At 37.3% G+C, this 18,636-nt stretch overlaps 2 protein-coding genes and 1 pseudogene across 2 annotated transcripts; 2 read left to right on the top strand and 1 right to left on the bottom strand.

Moving 5' to 3' along the window:
- Nucleotides 1-760: 760 nt before the first annotated feature.
- Nucleotides 761-2,209, bottom strand: LOC113305237 (3-ketoacyl-CoA synthase 1-like). Its single transcript, XM_026554317.1, has one exon. It carries the CDS (start codon nt 2,207-2,209, stop codon nt 761-763), a length of 1,449 nt encoding a protein of 482 aa, XP_026410102.1.
- A 3,440-nt stretch (nt 2,210-5,649) lies between these two features.
- Nucleotides 5,650-7,294, top strand: LOC113304397 (annotated as a pseudogene).
- Nucleotides 7,295-8,822: 1,528 nt separating this feature from the next.
- On the top strand, nt 8,823-10,647 carry LOC113304836 (salutaridine reductase-like). Its single transcript, XM_026553976.1, has 5 exons — nt 8,823-8,899; nt 8,992-9,238; nt 9,456-9,530; nt 9,619-9,804; nt 10,014-10,647. The coding sequence occupies exons 1-5, from the start codon at nt 8,871-8,873 to the stop codon at nt 10,389-10,391; spliced, it is 915 nt and encodes a 304-aa protein (XP_026409761.1). The 5' UTR covers nt 8,823-8,870; the 3' UTR covers nt 10,392-10,647.
- The last annotated feature ends 7,989 nt before the right edge of the window (nt 10,648-18,636 follow it).

The following is an 18,636-nucleotide window of genomic DNA, read 5'->3' as shown; positions in this document are numbered from 1 at the left end:
TATGTGAGAATTTGTAGCAGTATCCGATTTGTTGAAGTAAAGGATCTTACTTCTGTTCCATTCTGATGACCACTTACAGAATCAACAAAAAGAATGTACCGCTTCGTTTTTTTTCTTTTCTTTTCAATTATAATCAGAGCAAGCACAAGATGTAACACATAGTACATGGCATGGTGCGACTAGCTTTCAATGTGCATAGTGTGCAATTTGAGCACATAAACCTTTTGAAACTAGTAAACTGATAAGTACACTATTATACTCCCTCCGTTCTTTTTTAATAGGCCAGTTTCTATAAATAAAAGTTTCAAAAAAATAGGCCAGTTTCCTAATTGGGAAAATCAAATGTTATTTTAATTTTTTGGGACCACTTTCTCTTAACTTCTTTTGATGACAAGTGTCATGTGGACCACTTCACTTTACTTCTTTTGCTAACAAGTGTCATGTGGACCATTTCACTTCACTTCTTTTATTGATAAGTGTCATGAGGACCACTTTCAATGATTACTTCTCTTAATTTCCTTAAATTTCGTTAAAAACAAAACTGGCCTATTAAAAAAGAACGGAGGGAGTAGTAAACATGTTAGACTACTACAATGTAATGTTTCTTTCGTCGCCATTTATTTGATAAGAATTCTCAAACAGATCATCATTTCACCTCCTCGGCGTCATTAATATCCAAAAATAAATAATGATGGTAAATTGACCATATAATAATAATTGCTTCTCAGTTTCTCTCTTTCTGCAATGATCGAATTATTAGTCACCAAGTCCTTGTTGGATATCTATGGATGCAATCTCTCCATGGATTATCCATTTCGATTTCATCGTGGTTGTTGGGCGAATCTCTAAGTGATTTAAACACAATACTACACACTTTGAAACCAGTTCCAAATGCCAACATCCACATTTTATCACCTCTTTTCACCCTCCCTTTGGCTTCAAAATAAGCCAATTCATAAAACACCAAACTACTTGAAGTATTACCGAATCGGTGCAAACTCATTCTTGCCGGCTCAGTCACTTCCTCACCAAGTTTCAAAACCCTACTCACTTGCTCGATCACTGCTTTCCCTCCCGTATGTATACAGATATGATCAAACGCTGTTGAAAAATCGGGAACAATGGGTTTCAACTCACCCTGAGATAGAGCGGACCGAACAACCGAGTAAGCATACAAAGCGAGTTGACTCAATGGAAGAACCCGAGGTGCTAGTAATCTTATATGGTCTCGTAAGTTCGCACCAGCTACGCGTATCAGATCTTTAGTAAGTGATATTCCAAGGTTACCGAACTCATCTTCTTTTTGGAAAGCTGCCTTATATGCGGAGTCATCAGCTCCATGGTGAGTTCTAAGTGAGTTAACGAGTTCCATCTTTGAAAATCGGCGTTGACTCGGATCATTTGTAATAATCGCAGCCGCACATCCAACTCGAAAAATACAGTTAGTCACAAGCATGGAACGGTCATCACCAAAATACCAGTTCAATGAGATACTCTCGGTGATCACAACTAAGGCGTACTTAGATCTTGTACAACCTCGAAGCACATTGGCAGCTAAATCAACACACAGTACACCGGAACTACACCCCATACCAGAGAGAGTAAACGTTTTTACATCCGGACGGAGATTATACCGGTTGACCAGAATCGACGTAAGCGAAGGGGCGGATGTAAAAGTGCCAGATGTCACAATCAAGACATCAATCTGCTGTGGGTCCAGTTTTGTTTTGTTGAAAATCGAATCAACGGATGAGAACATACCTTCTTCAGCTTCTTGAACGGCGTAGTCTAGCGTGGACTCAACGTTAGAATTAAAAATGAAAGGGGGTACATATGTCTCATCACCTAGCCCCGATTTTCTGTATATTCCACGCATGAAATTTTCACTTTCATTTGTGAAACGTGCACTACGGCGTAAGAAGTATTCGCAGACTTCGAATGAACATTTTCTGTCGAAGTCAGGTTTGTAACATGAAAAGTCGACGAGGAAAGTGGGAGATGGACGGTTAGAGATGAAGAAATATAGAGATATGAGTGTGCAGCAGGCGCATGTTATAGAGAGGTGGAGGTTGTGTAGGAAGATGTTGAGGATGTAGGTGAAGGGAGTGTTGGATAGGAGAAAGTGGAACACGAGAAGGACTGTTAAGAGAGTTAGAAAGGAAAACTGAAGGATTTGGATTGATGTGAATGAGGAGGAGGAGGGTTTCATGATGAATTGAGAAAGGTATGTAGCTTAGAGAGAAAGAGAATGATGGTGGGTTTTATACACATGTTTAGGGGTGAGAGAGCAGATATAAATGGTGGGTGAGCATGGGTATGATGCAACTGTGTATGTGTAAGGTTTTTTATTGCATGGTGTTATGGAGATGGGTTCGGTGTGGTGAACCGTGCTATGGAAGGTGGTAACTGGGTAGCGGCCAACTGATTGAGGGTTGCAGTTGTGTCTGTGAGAGAGACGAGTAGTTTGTGGGATAAATGGGAGCCATTGGAAAGTGAGATTTTGAAATTGGGAAACCGAGTGAGATAGAGAGATCAGAGCAGGAAGCATAATCATCAAGTTTGGGACATCATTACCAGTACAGGAAGGAATGCATACAGTGCATGTCAAGAGCACGTGATTTATATTATGGAAGGCAGCTGCTAGCTAGGTCTGATTTTGGTCAGTGAGTACCATGCATGCACTTAACTGTATGGATCACTTTCTAATACTCAAGGTTATTTACATGGCGCCTTTCAAGAAAGAGCTGCTGGAGGTGAAGAGCCAGCAATAAATGTTATAGCCTATAGGTGATAGGATCTTGTAATTATTACTCATGCATCTTTCAACACACAATTGTTCTTATTTATATGGACCCATACCAGCTAGGTGTAATCAATATGTACTCGGGTAATGTTCAGAAAAGCTGCCATGTTAGCTGGGCGCTATGTTTTCCAGGGAGTAGTATATTGTGTTATTCGCGTTCTGGTGTTTTAAAGATGATTAAATAAGGTTATAGTCAGTCATAACAATGACAATATTCTAGAGATATGTTTTTGAGCCCCATTTGTTACCAGGAATCGTTGGTAGTTACTCATACAACAAAAATGTCCTAGATACGGAGATTTAAGTAGATCAATAATCAAAATTCAAAATACAAGTAAAAATTACTGAATGCTAGTATATCATGAAGAGAAGTAATGAAAATACTACGAACAACCCGAAAGAAAAGGGAAGAAAGAATGGAGGAGGGAATGTATCTAAAAAATAAAAGAATTAAAATTGGAAGGAATGATTCCGGATATGAATTGAAATCTATGATGCACAAACACTAATACGGGGATACTGATGCGACGATACTGATACGGGGATTCGTCAATTTTTTAAAAATGGAGATACGGGATACGGTGGGATACGTGTATTTAATAAAAAATATTATATATAATAATAGTTACTTATACTAAAAAAATCACATAAGATAACAAATTCCTTAAATATTATTTGGAATATTAAAAAAATATTGATAAAAACTATCTAACATATTACTCACCCATCATCCATCAATATTGTTTTTATCAAACATCGTCAAGCGAAAGATTTCCAATTTCAAGCTCTTTAACATTGTTAAGTGGATCAAATGCATCTCCACTAATATCTCACATTTTAGTTTCTCCGATCCTTTTGGAAAACATTAAATTCTCAGCATTTTGGGGTTCATTTTTAATTCTGTTAATTGAATGAATAAAATTTTGTGCACTCCGAACAACATGAGGAACATGGCTTCCCAAAAAACCCTAAAACTAGATTTTCTAACACTGGAGCTGAAGCACAATAAAATAACCACCAAATCTTCTTTCTTTGTAGTTAACAAGTTATTAGATTTAGATATAATTATTCGATATGTTGATGAGTATAAATATCTATAAATATTTTAATTTTATGTATGAATTTATAAATATATAGATTTCATATATAAAAATAAATTATAAGAAGTATCCCCTCTTAGAGTATCTAAGAGGTATCCCAGAACATCCCCTACCCTTTTTGTATTTAAAAAAAGATGACACTATAAATGGAGTATCTAATACATATCCCCAGATATCCGATACTGATACGGCGTCGATACGGATACGTCACCAATTTTGAAGTATCCGTGCTTCATAGATTGAAATTTACCATCTGCCTGCTGCCATAAAATGACATAATTTGTTTACGTTGTGAACCAAGACTTTCTAGGTGACCATGGATGACAATAAACCAGGTGTACTTCCAGCAGTACTAGAACTAGATTGACATTACCCTGAGTTTTTGTGTAGTATGCAGTCACTAGTGACATCAGCATCAGTTTAGTCACTAATGACATCAACTGGCCTAATCTAGGACAATAATACATTACAACATCAGTGTATAGGGCTGCACATGGGTGGTTTATGTCGGTTTTGGACTCACTCACCACCCAACCCACTGATAACGGGTAAAAGAAGTTGTAATCCGCAACCGACCCAACATCATAATGGGTCGGTTTTCACCTGACCCACATTACGACGGGTTGGGTCGGATGGGTGGCGAGTATACCCATTCTAATTGTTACTAAAGAAATTTTGACATGAATTTTTTAACCAACATTCAATTATCTTAAGCAAGCAGATTTCCTATTTCTATTTATTAGTATAACTATATCTTAATCTAAAGAACTTAAACTACTGAGCAAGCATAGTCATACCGGCATGAATTAAATCAGTTTCAGAGAGCTTATGCTTGGAACATCTCTTTTTAGATAATCTAATAATCTAAGATTGTACTGTAACTACTGTTTGATTGAGAGAAATAGTACCTCAGATTACTTTTAGCTCCTTGAAGAGGTGAACAAAATCCCCAAAATCCAATTCCAACATACACAAAAGATTAACAAAACAAAGTCAGAAAATCACAGAATCAATTAATCAAACATAAAACAGATAAATCCCAAATTAAAATAAAAAACAAAACCCTAACATATAAACCCAAATTAAAAATCACAGAAAATCACATAATCAAGTATATTATAATAGTTTTTAATCCTACCTTCCGTTATTGGATTTTTGCTGCCTGCTGTGGTGATCTACACAGCGAATTTGAGTTGAGAATTCACAGATCGAGCAAAGAGTGAAAAAGAAAATGCAGTCTGTCTGAGAAGGAGAGAAGAAGAGGCCGAAGTGAAAAGAGAAGCAAATGAAAGTTAGCGATGCTTAGGGTTGGGTATTTTATATCGTCACTTCAATGGCTGCGATTCATTCTAGGATAGATAATCTAAGGGCTAGGGAATATTGGGTGGGTGGGTGGGTCGGTTCGGGTGACGGAAGTTTCTAGCTACCCGTAACCGACCCAACATACGAAGGTTTCTAGCGTGCCTCACCCATAGTCGACCCACGCCTAGGTGGGTTGGGTGCGGGTATTTTCGGAGGGTGTGGGTTGGATCAGTGAGTTGAGTCGGTTATGTGCAGCCCTGTCAGTGTACATGAGGTCACTAATGACATCAATTAGACTAATCTGCAACATTAATATAGCATTAGTCAAGTCAACTTCAACTACAACTTTTCGAGCTTAAATGTATTTTTTTTGTACGAACTTTCGACTACAACTTCAGAACTTCAACTTTTTAAGGCATATTTAAGCATTCTCCCTTGTTAGGGTTTTATATACCTCATCATCTAGCAACATTCTAATAATAGACGCAGTTCAGAAACAAAAACAAAAAAAAGTTCTAATATACAGAATTGGAGAAATGGTTTCAAAAACAAATATCAGGTACTTATCTACGTTGCTGTGTAATCTATACATCTGAATTAATATAAAAGTGTGTCTTTTCTTATATATCTAAGTTGCTATGACCTATATTTTCAGGTGTGCAGTTGTTACCGGTGGAAATAAGGGAATTGGGTTTGAAATTTGCAGACAATTAGCATCTAGTGGGATTTCAGTTGTGTTAACAGCTAGAGATGTAACTAAGGGTTTGGAAGCTCTTGAGAAGTTCAAGACTTCATTTGGACTTTCTAATGTTGTTTTTTATCAACTTGATTTGACGAATCCAATTTCTCTTCCTTCTCTGGCTGAATCCATTAGAAGCCATTTTGGAAAACTAGATATCTTGGTAAGAAGAATATATTCAATCACTTTGTTTCTTTTTAATGTGTACTACGTGGCTAGGTGGAGTCGGGAAACAAAATCAGTAGTGTTGGTGTGTTTTTTCTATTTAACGCTAGTTTTAAATACTTCAAAAGGTGAATAATGCGGGAGTTCTTGGAGCCATAACTGATGAAGCCGGTTTTATGGTAATGTTGCAAGCTCTTGAGGCAATGGTAGCTCCCGAGGTAAATATACATAGTAGTATGGGATGAATCGTAAGGGGTGAGAATCGACCTCGCGACCCTCTCAACCATCATGAGGGGAGGAATAGGAACCTACTGAGATACGTAGTACATCATAATAATTTTTTTTGATGAAGAGTATCTAATTAATATGGTTGATTTCTATTCTACTGTTCCAGGAGGACCAAAACAAAGAGAAGCCAAATTTAAAACAAGTGATAACAGAAACTTATGAATTAGCAGAGGAATGCGTGCAAACAAATTATTTTGGTGTCAAATCAGTGACTAAAGCACTTATTCCTTTACTTCAACTCTCTAATTCACCGCGAATTGTTAATGTTACCTCTACCATGGGAATGTTGAAGGTACCTATTGTAACTTCATGTTCTTAATTACATCTTATTTACATATTGTGGATTCATTCTTTTATAATCCTCACCAAATGTATTAACTTGTTTTGATTTTAGTTTGTCTCCAATGCAAATGCTTTGGAAATACTTAGTGATGGGGATGGCTTAAAAGAAGAGAGTGTGGATGAGATGGTGAATATGTTTCTTAAGGATTTCAAGGGGGATTTATTAGAATCCAAAGGATGGCCTTCATATCTACCTGCATATACAGTTTCATAAGCTTCTTTGAATGCTTATACACGGATACTAGCAAAGCAATTTGCTACTTTCCGCGTAAATTGTCTATGTCCTGGTTGGGTCAAGACAAATATTTGCTTCAACAGTGGAGTTTCAACTACCGCAGAAGCTGCAGAAAGAATTGTGAATTTGGCTCTTGTACCTGATGATGGACCTACTGGCCTCTACTTTAGCAATGGAGAAGTAACACCATTTTGATGCATCACGCATATCAAAGAGCAAGATAGATGTCATTGGCTCATTTATACTGTTTTTGCGCTACAAATTATGTAATTTGTATTCCTCATCACTTTTGACTTTGTGTGCTTGGTAAAATGTTTACTTTCCCGCAAAATTCAAATAATCATATTATTATATGAAAAAACAGTTTTTATTAATCTACTTAATTTTACGACGTACTGAGTAATATAGTTCATCTCAATACTTTAAAAGAGAGCTGGACGAGGTTAATTAACATTAAATCACCATCAGGGCTGGCTGAATGCTACTGACATGAATACGATTGTCACACTGTTCCTATTACATACAAATAACATAATATTTTATGGTCAAAATTTCGGCAATTGACCTATGGTAGAAGGAGAAAGACCACTTCAAGAAAAAAATGATAAGTTGTACTCTGATACGGTTTTACAAAAACCAACCTGCAGCGAGAATCCTTTCTCTAATATCTTAATTGATGATTCAGAAAATGTACATGCGACTTGATTGAAGTTAATGCAAGCATCAAGAGTGTTGCATTTAGGGTAAAGAAACATGCAGGGAAGAGGTAAGAAAAGAAACAAATTATCATCAGGTCCTTATCAATTGTTGATAGCAAAACTGGTGAAGACACAATTGAAGAGTCATTAGAAAAGATTGGTAAGAAAACTTATGTTTAGTGAAAAAAAATGTGGAAGCTTTTATGTAGTTCAGATAAGAGTAAAGAGAATGAACTGGAATGGAAAATGAACTCCAACAAAAAAAAAAGATAGCATGCCCTTCGCAGTTGTTTTTAGACAATATTGGGTCATATAATTGGCTACTGCTCGATTCTGTGTGATTGGGTTGGCTTTAATGTCATTCTTTCACCTCTGTTGCACTAGTTGTGCTCAGTTTTCTTCTACGGAGTATTTCTATTTGTGCTTTCTTCTAACAAAATTTTAACCTTTTTCCTTCAAAACAATAAAAAGGAAAAAAAAATATATACTATATATACTCATCCTACATGTACTATATATACTCATCCTACAACAGTTTGATTTGATGCTTGATGATTTTACGAGTGATGTGTAATGTATACTTTACCTTTAAAAATGGATGTACGTGTTCTTTAAGCTCCTTGACAGCAAAACTTTACGAGCCATTAGTCCGTACATCCACTTTCTTTTCTTTTTTCTTCTTCTCATTTTCCTAGCATCTTCTTCATCATTTGGAAGTTTTGTCTAATTGTTAATTAGAATTTGGTAGGGCTTTGTTTGCAGTGGATTTATTAGCAAAGTATTCCGAACCAATTAGCTTCCGTTCCGTACGAATGGGAAGAGTATCTATCAGTTTTTATTTCTCGGTGCTGTCCTTTCATTTTCATAATTTGGATAGCTTTCGACAATTGGTAAGTAGAATCAGCTGGTGAATTGTTGGGTCTTTCAGAATGCACATGCTACGAACATGGTACCCAAAGTTTTTGTGTAGTAATGGAATACTAGCTATTAATTGACGCCACCAATGACATCAGTTGCAGTCTTGAACACTAATTATAGAATGGAATACTAATCTTGAACTTTAATATACTAATCTAGAAATACTATGCAGTCACTAATGACATCACCTATATTCTCCAGGCTTTGTATATATATCTTATCATCTCGCAGCATCTAATAAACATAATAGCATTATCGAGAAAAAAAAATAATAGCAGAAATGGATTCAAAAACTGAAACAAAACTCAGGTATTTATGAAGGGAAGAAAATGTAATCTTAACATCTACATTAGTATGAAACTGTGTGTTTTCTTATCTATGTTGTTATCTGTATTTTTCAGGTGTGCAGTTGTTACTGGTGGAAATAAGGGAATTGGATTTGAGATTTGTAGACAATTAGCTTCCGATGGGATTTCAGTTGTGTTAACGGCTAGAGATATATCCAGGGGATTAGAAGCTGTTGAAAAGCTCAAAAATTCTTTTGGTATTACTAATGTTGTTTTTCATCAACTTGATGTGTTAAATCCAACCACTATTTCTTCTCTGGCGGAATTCATTCAAAGCAACTTTGGAAAATTGGATATCTTGGTAAGAAGAATCCAATCACTTCATTTCTTGTTCTTATATTAGGTGCAATTGCTTGTCGACGAACCCATAGACCATGGGTGTGCTCCCCAGGGTTGTTGATCTACTTCGATAACTTCAATTGCCATATAGCATTATTAATCCTAAGATTATAGTAAAATAACAAAGTTTGTGTTTTCACCTGAATTTCTATTTAAACTCTAGTTTTAAAACTTGAAAGGTGAATAATGCTGGGGTTTCTGGAATGACAAGTGATGCTGATGGTTTTATGACAATGATGCAAGCCATTGTTAAGGTAAATATCCATCTAATGACATATCTTGTTAGTGATATTATGGAAATATATCTTGTTAATCAAAATGATTATTATCTCACCCTTACAGGAGGACCAAAACATAGAAAAACCAAATTTGAAACAAGTGATAATAGAGACGTATGAATCAGCAGTGGAATGCATGCAAACAAACTATTATGGTGTCAAATCAGTGACTAAAGCACTTATTCCATTGCTTCAATTCTCTGATTCACCAAGAATTGTTAATGTTACCTCCACCGGTGGAAGTCTCAAGGTACTTACTGCAACCCCGTGTTTTTACATCCTGTATACGCATATGGTTAAGGGCCTAGTGCTAATATATATATATCCTTACAAGAGCTTTTAATTGTTGGCTGAGTTCCCAATGTTGACTGACCCTTTGGCTGGCATGGAGAATTATGTTTACAATTCAGTCATTCTTTTATAATTCTCACCAAATGCACTCACTTGCTTTGATTTTAGTATATCTCCAATGAAAAGGCTTTGGAACTTCTAAGTGACGGCAGTGGCTTAACAGAAGAAAAAGTGGATGAGAGTGTGGACATGTTTTATAAGGATTTCAAGGAAGACTCCTTGGAAACAAGAGGATGGCCTACATATATACCTGCGTATACGCTATCTAAAGTATGTTTGAATGCTTATACAAGAATATTAGCAAGGGAATTGCCTACTTTTCGCGTCAATTGTGTATGTCCTGGTTGGGTCAAGACAGAGTTGAACTACAATACTGGAGTTTACACTACTGCAGAAGGTGCAAAAAGAATTGTGAATTTGGCTCTTATACCTAATGATGGACCTTCTGGGCTCTACTTTACCCATGGAGAAGTAACACCATTTTGATGCGTAATGCATATTAGCAGAAAGAAAGATGTCACTTCTATTGTGGGAGCTCTACCAATTTGGTAATTAGCATTCTGATTATCTACAGAGTGCTTGTGAAGTGTAATTTTATGAGAGTGCTGAGTTAGTTTTTTGGTATAAGTGTGTGAGTTGAGTTTGTTTGTGTTTGTTGGTATTCTTCGCGCTCGTGCACTGATGTTTAAGTATGAAGATTTCAACGCTGGTCTGTTTTAACGAGATTTTAGTTACGATTTCATTACTCTTCTTTAATATGCTTAACATTATCATGGGTACTAATAGGGTGTACTAGTAAATTATGGGTATCCAGACGGATCATCGAATACATAAATAAAATTAAATCAAAAAATAAACTTAGTTCAGTTGTTTATTTATTTTTGAAAAGGAGAGGGGTTAAGGAGATCCCAACCAACAGTAAAAGGAAAAACTGAGCAAAAATAAATAAATCAAAAGCACAACAAACCCTCACCAAGAAGGAGGTCAACACAACTCTTTCTACAAAACTCCCTCACAGCTCAACTGCTACTAATATACACCTTTCCCTTAGCATCATGATGAGTGCCAAATAATGTATATATTTGTCCCTTTTTATTGGCAATTAACTCATCTTTTGTGCATTAATTCTACATTTTATCTCATATTCTGTATTTTCATTGTTTTCAAGAATAAATATTTTTCTTACTTAATCTTGCATTTTTAGGTAATAAATAAAGTCTGGATGACTTGCGGAGCGGAAAAGAGCTGAAGAGTTGTGAAAAGCCGGAAGAAATTACGCAAGGAAGCCGCAAAGAATGGAGCGCACGTCCAAAAAGCTAGGAATGGGCTCAAGAAGGAAGAATTGTTCTTAAAGAAGATATGGGCTTGGCATACCCAAGGCCCAAAACCCTTACCCAAACCCATTTTCTATATCCATACCCGCCTCCATTCTCAGCCGTTAGATTGGATCCATCTCATCATCCAATGGTCGCTTCTTCATCATGCATCAAAATCTGAAGTCCCTGCAAAACACCATAGTGCCTAAATTCCAAGCCTTCAGATTAGATCACATTTAGATACTACGGTCGCTTCTTTGCCTGCGCATCAAATCTCGATACTTCCGCTTAACACTTCAACACCTTACCCCATCTAGAGCCGTTAACTTCGTTGTATCAAGACATCCGACGGTCGCTACCAGCCTCTTCAGGCGGAGCCGTCCGATTTACCTACCAGCTTCGATTCCAGTGGCTCAGCTTCGCCAACATCTAACTTTGATGCGCCCGCTCAACACCCTAAAAACGGATACCCTATACCCTAAACTGTCGACCCATTCTTCTTCTCTTTCATTTCCTTCTTCTTCTTCTCTTTCTCTCCACCTCCTCTCTGCAACACCCATTCCGCCACCATACCTCTGCCACAACCACCAAAAGCCATCATGGCTCTCACCAATCGAAACCCATCATCATCCTACCCTTCTACCTACCTATTTCACCATTCTCTCTTCCTTTTCAGAAACCCTAGAGGAGAGATTAGTGAAATATGTCGGGCTAGAAAGAGAAATTGAAGGCATGGGAAGGAGCAGATAAGGGAGAAGAAGCATGGGTTGAAGACGGACTCGTCTTATCACAGTTGGTGAGTAAAAAAATCAAAACCCTAATTTTACTGTTAATTTGGGGATTTTTGGGATTGAGCTTGCATGTACAAATTGAAGGCATGGGTTGCATCAGGAGAAGAATAAGAGGCATGGGTCAACGTATGAGGGCTGTTATCAGTAGGTTAGGTGAGTCAATTTCACTTTTTGGTGAAACCCTAATGCTCTGATATTTTGGGGATTTTTAGGTTTTTGCTTGCTTGTATAAATAGAAGGTGTTGGGTGTGAAATTGGCTCATGCTGGGTTAGCAGCCAGTGTCCAGAACTGTTATGTTCTGTTAATGTTTTTTTGAGTCTCTTCAATTTGTGCTGTTTCATGCACTGTTCCTGTTTAATCATGTATGTGTTCTGTTCAATTTGTTGTTCATGTTAAGCTGCTGTTAATGTGATGTTTGTGATGTTTGTTCCTTCATTGTTCATCTGTTGTTCATTATTTATGTTTTCCTGTTCTCTAATGTTCTTGTTATGTATGTTCTAAACCTCAAATGCTAGGACTAGATGAAACCATGAATCAATAAGATAGTCTTCATCATGTGCAGCTCATGTTCAGTGTTGCTAAGCCCTTAGACTAGTTGTGCTTTAATCAGACAATTAGCACTTTGGTAATTTTCTTAGCTGTGAGTAGAATATCCCTTAGGTTAATGGTGGATTCAACATCCTAGTGTTCTTTCATCACTCTTGTTTACTGTTTTGTGTGAATGTTAGGCTAAAGCCTTTGAAGCATTGGATTGATTGAGCAGTGGGGAGAAACTAGTGCTCACTAGTGACTGTGAGCAAACTGGTTCTCTTCCCACTCTAGTTGTATGCCTAGGCTCTCTTGTTTTGTCAACTGTTAGCTTCTCAAATGTTAGGTTCAATTCACTGTCAAGAAGTGATGGAATGTTAGGCTAGAAGCCTTAGAGCATTGTTTTGATTGAGCAGTGGGAAGAAACTAGTGCTCACTAGTGACTGTGAGCAAGCTGGTTCTCTTCCCACTCGAGTAGTATGCCTAGGCTCACCTTCACCATTTCACCTTCACCATCTCCCCTGCCCTTGGCTTAGGCCTTGGTTCCATTGTTCTTCGCTTGTAGTTTCATTGTACTGTCACATTTACTTCACTATTACCTTGTGTTTATTGTTTTATCATCCATTGCCTCATTATTTCACTACTATCTTCATCACTTTCACAATCTTTTGTCACTGCTTTGTTTAGTGCATTGTTGTTTAGTTCTTTGCTGTTTAGTCATTGTCTTGTTTAATTTTCTTCATTGTCTTTGCCTTAGGCTAACTGCCTTTGTATTATTGCCTCACTGCCTTCTTCCTCTATCTTTGCTGTTTTGGCCTAGAGCCATTGTTGCTCACTGTTACCTGTCTCTCCTGGTCACTTCTTTTCTTCTTGACCAAAAACTCTCTAAGCCCACTGTCCATTGTTTGTACAAACTGAAGCCCAGTTCACTGAGGCAAAGACCCAGTTCAATCCAAAGAACCAAAGCCCAAAAGGCTTCATAGTTAACCAACAACAAATTAGAGCCCAAAATAGCTAGAGAACTCCAAACACACCCAGTCTCTGTGGATCGACCCGTACTTGCACGAGCTACAACTGACGACCGTGCACTTGCGGTATTACTGTAGGCCCGCGTTTCATTTCGCTTCAATTTTATACGCTTTCCCGGGCCTACCAAGTTTTTGGCGCCGCTGCCGGGGATTGGTGCTGTGTTTTTCTTGTAGTTTTATTAGCTATTTTTTCATTTCACTGCATAGCATTTGCATCTGCATCTGTTTCACTTCATTTGCTGTTGGACCTGCTGTTCTGAACCAGTTTTTCCTCTGCTGGGACGCCACCAAGGAAAAGAACCAAAGCCCAACTGGGTTTTTGCAACAATATCAGAGCAGCTGGGCTGTGCTTAAAAGGTAACCCATTTAAGAGAACCCGAATTTTGGGCTTCCAATTTTTAATTGTGGGCTTGTAATATTAAAGCCAATTTTTGGGCTTTTTATTTTCTGTTGGGTTTGTAATTAATTTTTGTGGGCTTGTTTGTTTAATTTGTGGGCTTGTATTTAATTTTTGTGAGCTTGTTTAATTTGGACTTGTATTTTGTATTCTGGGTTTTTAAACCCAGCTGAGCTTGTAACCGATCACGCTAGGTTAACTCGTTAGTGGGCCGAGTACCCAAATTCTAGGCCGAGATTTTGGACTCAGTTTCACCAAACGTTTTCAAACCAGCTGAGCCAAAGCAAACACAAAACCAACAATGGGCTTGCTCCCATTCAAAAACCAAATTTTATTTTCCTTTAAAAAAAAAAAAAAAAAATGTCTCCCACCAAAACCAAATTTTTCCCAAAAATCCAAACCCTTTAAAAACCAAATTCTGAGCTTTGTACATTCTTTACTTAGCTTTTGAGCCAATCATGAATAGATCTTTTTCTACAGTTGGGGAGTACAACAAATCCCTTAGAGAACTTGCATATGGACAAACTTCACGTTATGAACCTTCCACGGACCATGATGTCAATAGTCATAGGAATTATTATGGACATTTTCAAAGTCCCGAGCCGCAATACATGAACCCTAATGACTATTCATACATGCATCATTCATCGCAACGTGAAATGAACATTCTGCTAGAGCCTCACTCACACAATCATCACTTATGGATCAAATAGAAGCTCGAATCACAGCTTTAGAAATGCAATCACATGAGGAATCTGTCACATCTAATTTTCTTAGGCAACCTGAAATCTATGCATGTCACGCATGTGGTAGTTTAGACCACCCTGTTGAGAATTGTCATATTTTGCATAATTTTAGGCAATCTAGAGAAAATCCAAGGTATGAAATGCCCATAAATTGTGAGAATGGTAGTCATTGGGACCATAATCAATCCTTTGAGGGTTGGGATCAATATTTTGTAAACCCTAATGACCATGCACACATGTACCATTCACCACAATTTGAACATGAAGAATTTGGTACTCCCATGAATTTAGACTCCACCACAGAAGCTTTAAGACTCTGCAGGCAAGACTATGATAGATCTACATCACGAATTCATGCATATTTAGATCAGATTTTGCTTCACCTACAAAAGGAGGAAATTCACGAGGAAATGTATGTTGTCCCTAATGAAGTGTCTAGTCCCATTCATGTAAATAATGTTGAATATGAACCTAATTTAGAGGAACATGAATCGACTAATGACACCACCACTGTTAATGAGGACCAATATGCATGCTACCATGATGATGATTATGATGATTATGATGATATGTTAGAAGAACATGAAAATATTGTGGAACCTGTTGGTTCAAAAACATATGGCTTCTCGCCCTCGACCTTCATGCATGTTGTTCTTTCTAATACTCATTGTAATTCATATGATTTTGATATTGACATGGGATTCGTACAATTATTCTGTGAAGATGAGCATGACATAGGAATAGTTGAATCTTCTGTAGACACTAATATGCATGAAAATATATTTGATGTGTCTGATTCTCTACCTAGGTCACATTGTGATATTTCTCCTGATTTGCCGATGCATGAGAATAAATTTGTTGATGATGTTGATGACTCTGATTGTGATCTTGCCAATTTGTTTGATGATTGTGAGCATGTTATGACACTTGTAGAAGACTTAGGAGATGTTGATGTGATTAATAATGATGTGCCTATCGTCCTACATAAGTCACAATCTGATGGCCTTCCACCCAACCTAGATTTGGTTTGTACCCATATTGTCAAACCGACTTTTCTGAGAGTCCCTAATCTAGGTTTGGAACTGTGTGCCTCTCAAGTCCTCTTGGACTATTTTGCATCTAAGTATAATATCTTTGAGGAACCACAGTTGGAATTAGCATGTGTACCCGTCCCTAGCAAAGTTCATTTTGAGTTAGACCTTGTACATGATGAACCCCCAAAACTGCGAGATTTTGTTTCCAAAATTTTATCCGTTGAAAAATCCAGGTTTGGGGGTGGCTCATTTTGTTTCACAGTTTCACTTGCGTTTATTTCCTGTTATATTTGTGTGAAGCTGTTGAAACCTCTACACTTTGTCTTTTGGGTTGATCCTCAACTCTTTAGATTGTTAGTGCATGGTGAATTTTTGTATATAATCCAGTAGATAAAATTTCTTAAAAACCTTTTTGTTCCTTTTGTATAAATTTTACTAATCCAATATGATCTCGGCTGACATATGTTGGATTCTTGCCTTGAATAACGGAGTTCTAATAATGCTTTCGCCGAAATCGGGTACTCTCTTTCCTTTTTCTCTACTCAACATGATCCTCTTCATATGTTGTATTATAATTTTGTTCATATTTTGAAACATTGAGGACAATGTTTAGTTTAGGTTTGGGGGTGAAAAGTAGATACTTTGATAATATGCCATAATTGAAAACAAGAACTCCTTCTTTTTGAAAAAATAAAAATAAAAATAAAAAATTAAAAAAAAAAAAAACATAAAAAATGGAGCTCATTTACCTTGAAATGTTGACTCTTGTGCAAATATGTAATTATTAGGAGTCTTAGTCTAGATATTTAGGCACCCTGATTCTAGCACAATTCACATAGTGATAAGAAATTTGCACGCGCACGATCTACCAATACATGTATGGCCTCGATCTTCAAGGTGTTTGATAGGAAGTCACGATTGCCAATCACTTTAGAATACTGAACGAAACTTGACTAGCTTGTTCTTTGGTTGGTTGGGATAGAAGGTGGAGGTTACATTAAGAAAACAACCATCGAATTTAACTGGGTGCATCAAAAAGGGCTACCTCTTGCAAAGTGTCATGTAATCTTTTGTTTCCTTTTGTTATGTATCAAAAGTGTTTCCTTTTCAAAAAAAAAAAAAAAAAAAAAAAACGATGTATATATTCAGAAAAAAAAAAAATATCAGAAAAATACAAAAAAAAAATAAAAAAAATCATGTATTTATCAATTCCATTCTCTCTTGTTCCAAAAATAAAAGAGAATAGTCAATGTAAATAAGAGTCATGTAAATAGTCATTTTGTTGTTTCATTATAATAAGCAAGGAGGGTGTATGCCATTGATGTACAACGCGAGTAATTGTGAAATACCTCCAACTCATTCACAATTCTCGTAAAGTCCGGACAGCTAGCTAGATTTCGACCTTGGTTCTTAGCCTGAGAAACTATCTCTTGGTGATTAGTAGTCATAACTTCAGATCTTTATTTACACATGTGTAGATACACTTTACACTCTTATCACATGTCTTTATTTATTATCAGTGCTAGGATTGTGCCTTTAATAGCTAGATTGACATCTCCATTTTGCTGTGAGCTTAAACTGACTTGCACATGTCACATTTGATGGAATATGAGCTTATATTTTGACCTAGAACTTTGTAGGTACGTTCTAAGCAAACCTTCACGAGACTTCAACTCGTCCACTAGGGACACTTAGTGGTTTAAAAGGCTTAGTGCATACGCTAAATGCATTCGAGAGACCAGCGACAGTGGTATAGGTAGGATTTCCTTAGTTTTGTTTTACTTGAGGACAAGTAAAATTCAGGTTTGGGGGTATTTGATGAGTGCCAAATAATGTATATATTTGTCCCTTTTTATTGGCAATTAACTCATCTTTTGTGCATTAATTCTACATTTTATCCCATATTCTGTATTTTCATTGTTTTCAAGAATAAATATTTTTCTTACTTAATCTTGCATTTTTAGGTAATAAATAAAGTCTGGATGACTTGCGGAGCGAAAAAGAGCTGAAGAGTTGTGAAAAGCCGGAAGAAATTACGCAAGGAAGCCGCAAAGAATGGAGCGCACGTCCAAAAAGCTAGGAATGGGCTCAAGAAGGAAGAATTGTTCTTAAAGAAGATATGGGCTTGGCATACCCAAGGCCCAAAACCCTTACCCAAACCCATTTTCTATATCCATACCCGCCTCCATTCTCAGCCGTTAGATTGGATCCATCTCATCATCCAATGGTCGCTTCTTCATCGTGCATCAAAATCTGAAGTCCCTGCAAAACACCATAGTGCCTAAATTCCAAGCCTTCAGATTAGATCACATTTAGATCCTACGGTCGCTTCTTTGCCTGCGCATCAAATCTCGATACTTCCGCTTAACACTTCAACACCTAACCCCATCTAGAGCCGTTAACTTCGTTGTATCAAGACATCCGACGGTCGCTACCAGCCTCTTCAGGCGGAGCCGTCCGATTTACCTACCAGCTTCGATTCCAGTGGCTCAGCTTCGCCAACATCTAACTTTGATGCGCCCGCTCAACACCCTAAAAACGGATACCCTATACCCTAAACTGTCGACCCATTCTTCTTCTCTTTCATTTCCTTCTTCTTCTTCTCTTTCTCTCCACCTCCTCTCTGCAACACCCATTCCGCCACCATACCTCTGCCACAACCACCAAAAGCCATCATGGATCTCACCAATCGAAACCCATCATCATCCTACCTATTTCACCATTCTCTCTTCCTTTTCAGAAACCCTAGAGGAGAGATTAGTGAAATATGTCGGGCTAGAAAGAGAAATTGAAGGCATGGGAAGGAGCAGAGAAGGGAGAAGAAGCATGGGTTGAAGACGGACTCGTCTTATCACGGTGAGTAAAAAAAATCAAAACCCTAATTTTACTG

The sequence above is a fragment of the Papaver somniferum genome, chromosome 8, assembly GCF_003573695.1.
Source record: "Papaver somniferum cultivar HN1 chromosome 8, ASM357369v1, whole genome shotgun sequence".
NCBI lineage: Eukaryota > Viridiplantae > Streptophyta > Magnoliopsida > Ranunculales > Papaveraceae > Papaver > Papaver somniferum.
This window is presented reverse-complemented; position numbering and strand designations above follow the sequence as displayed.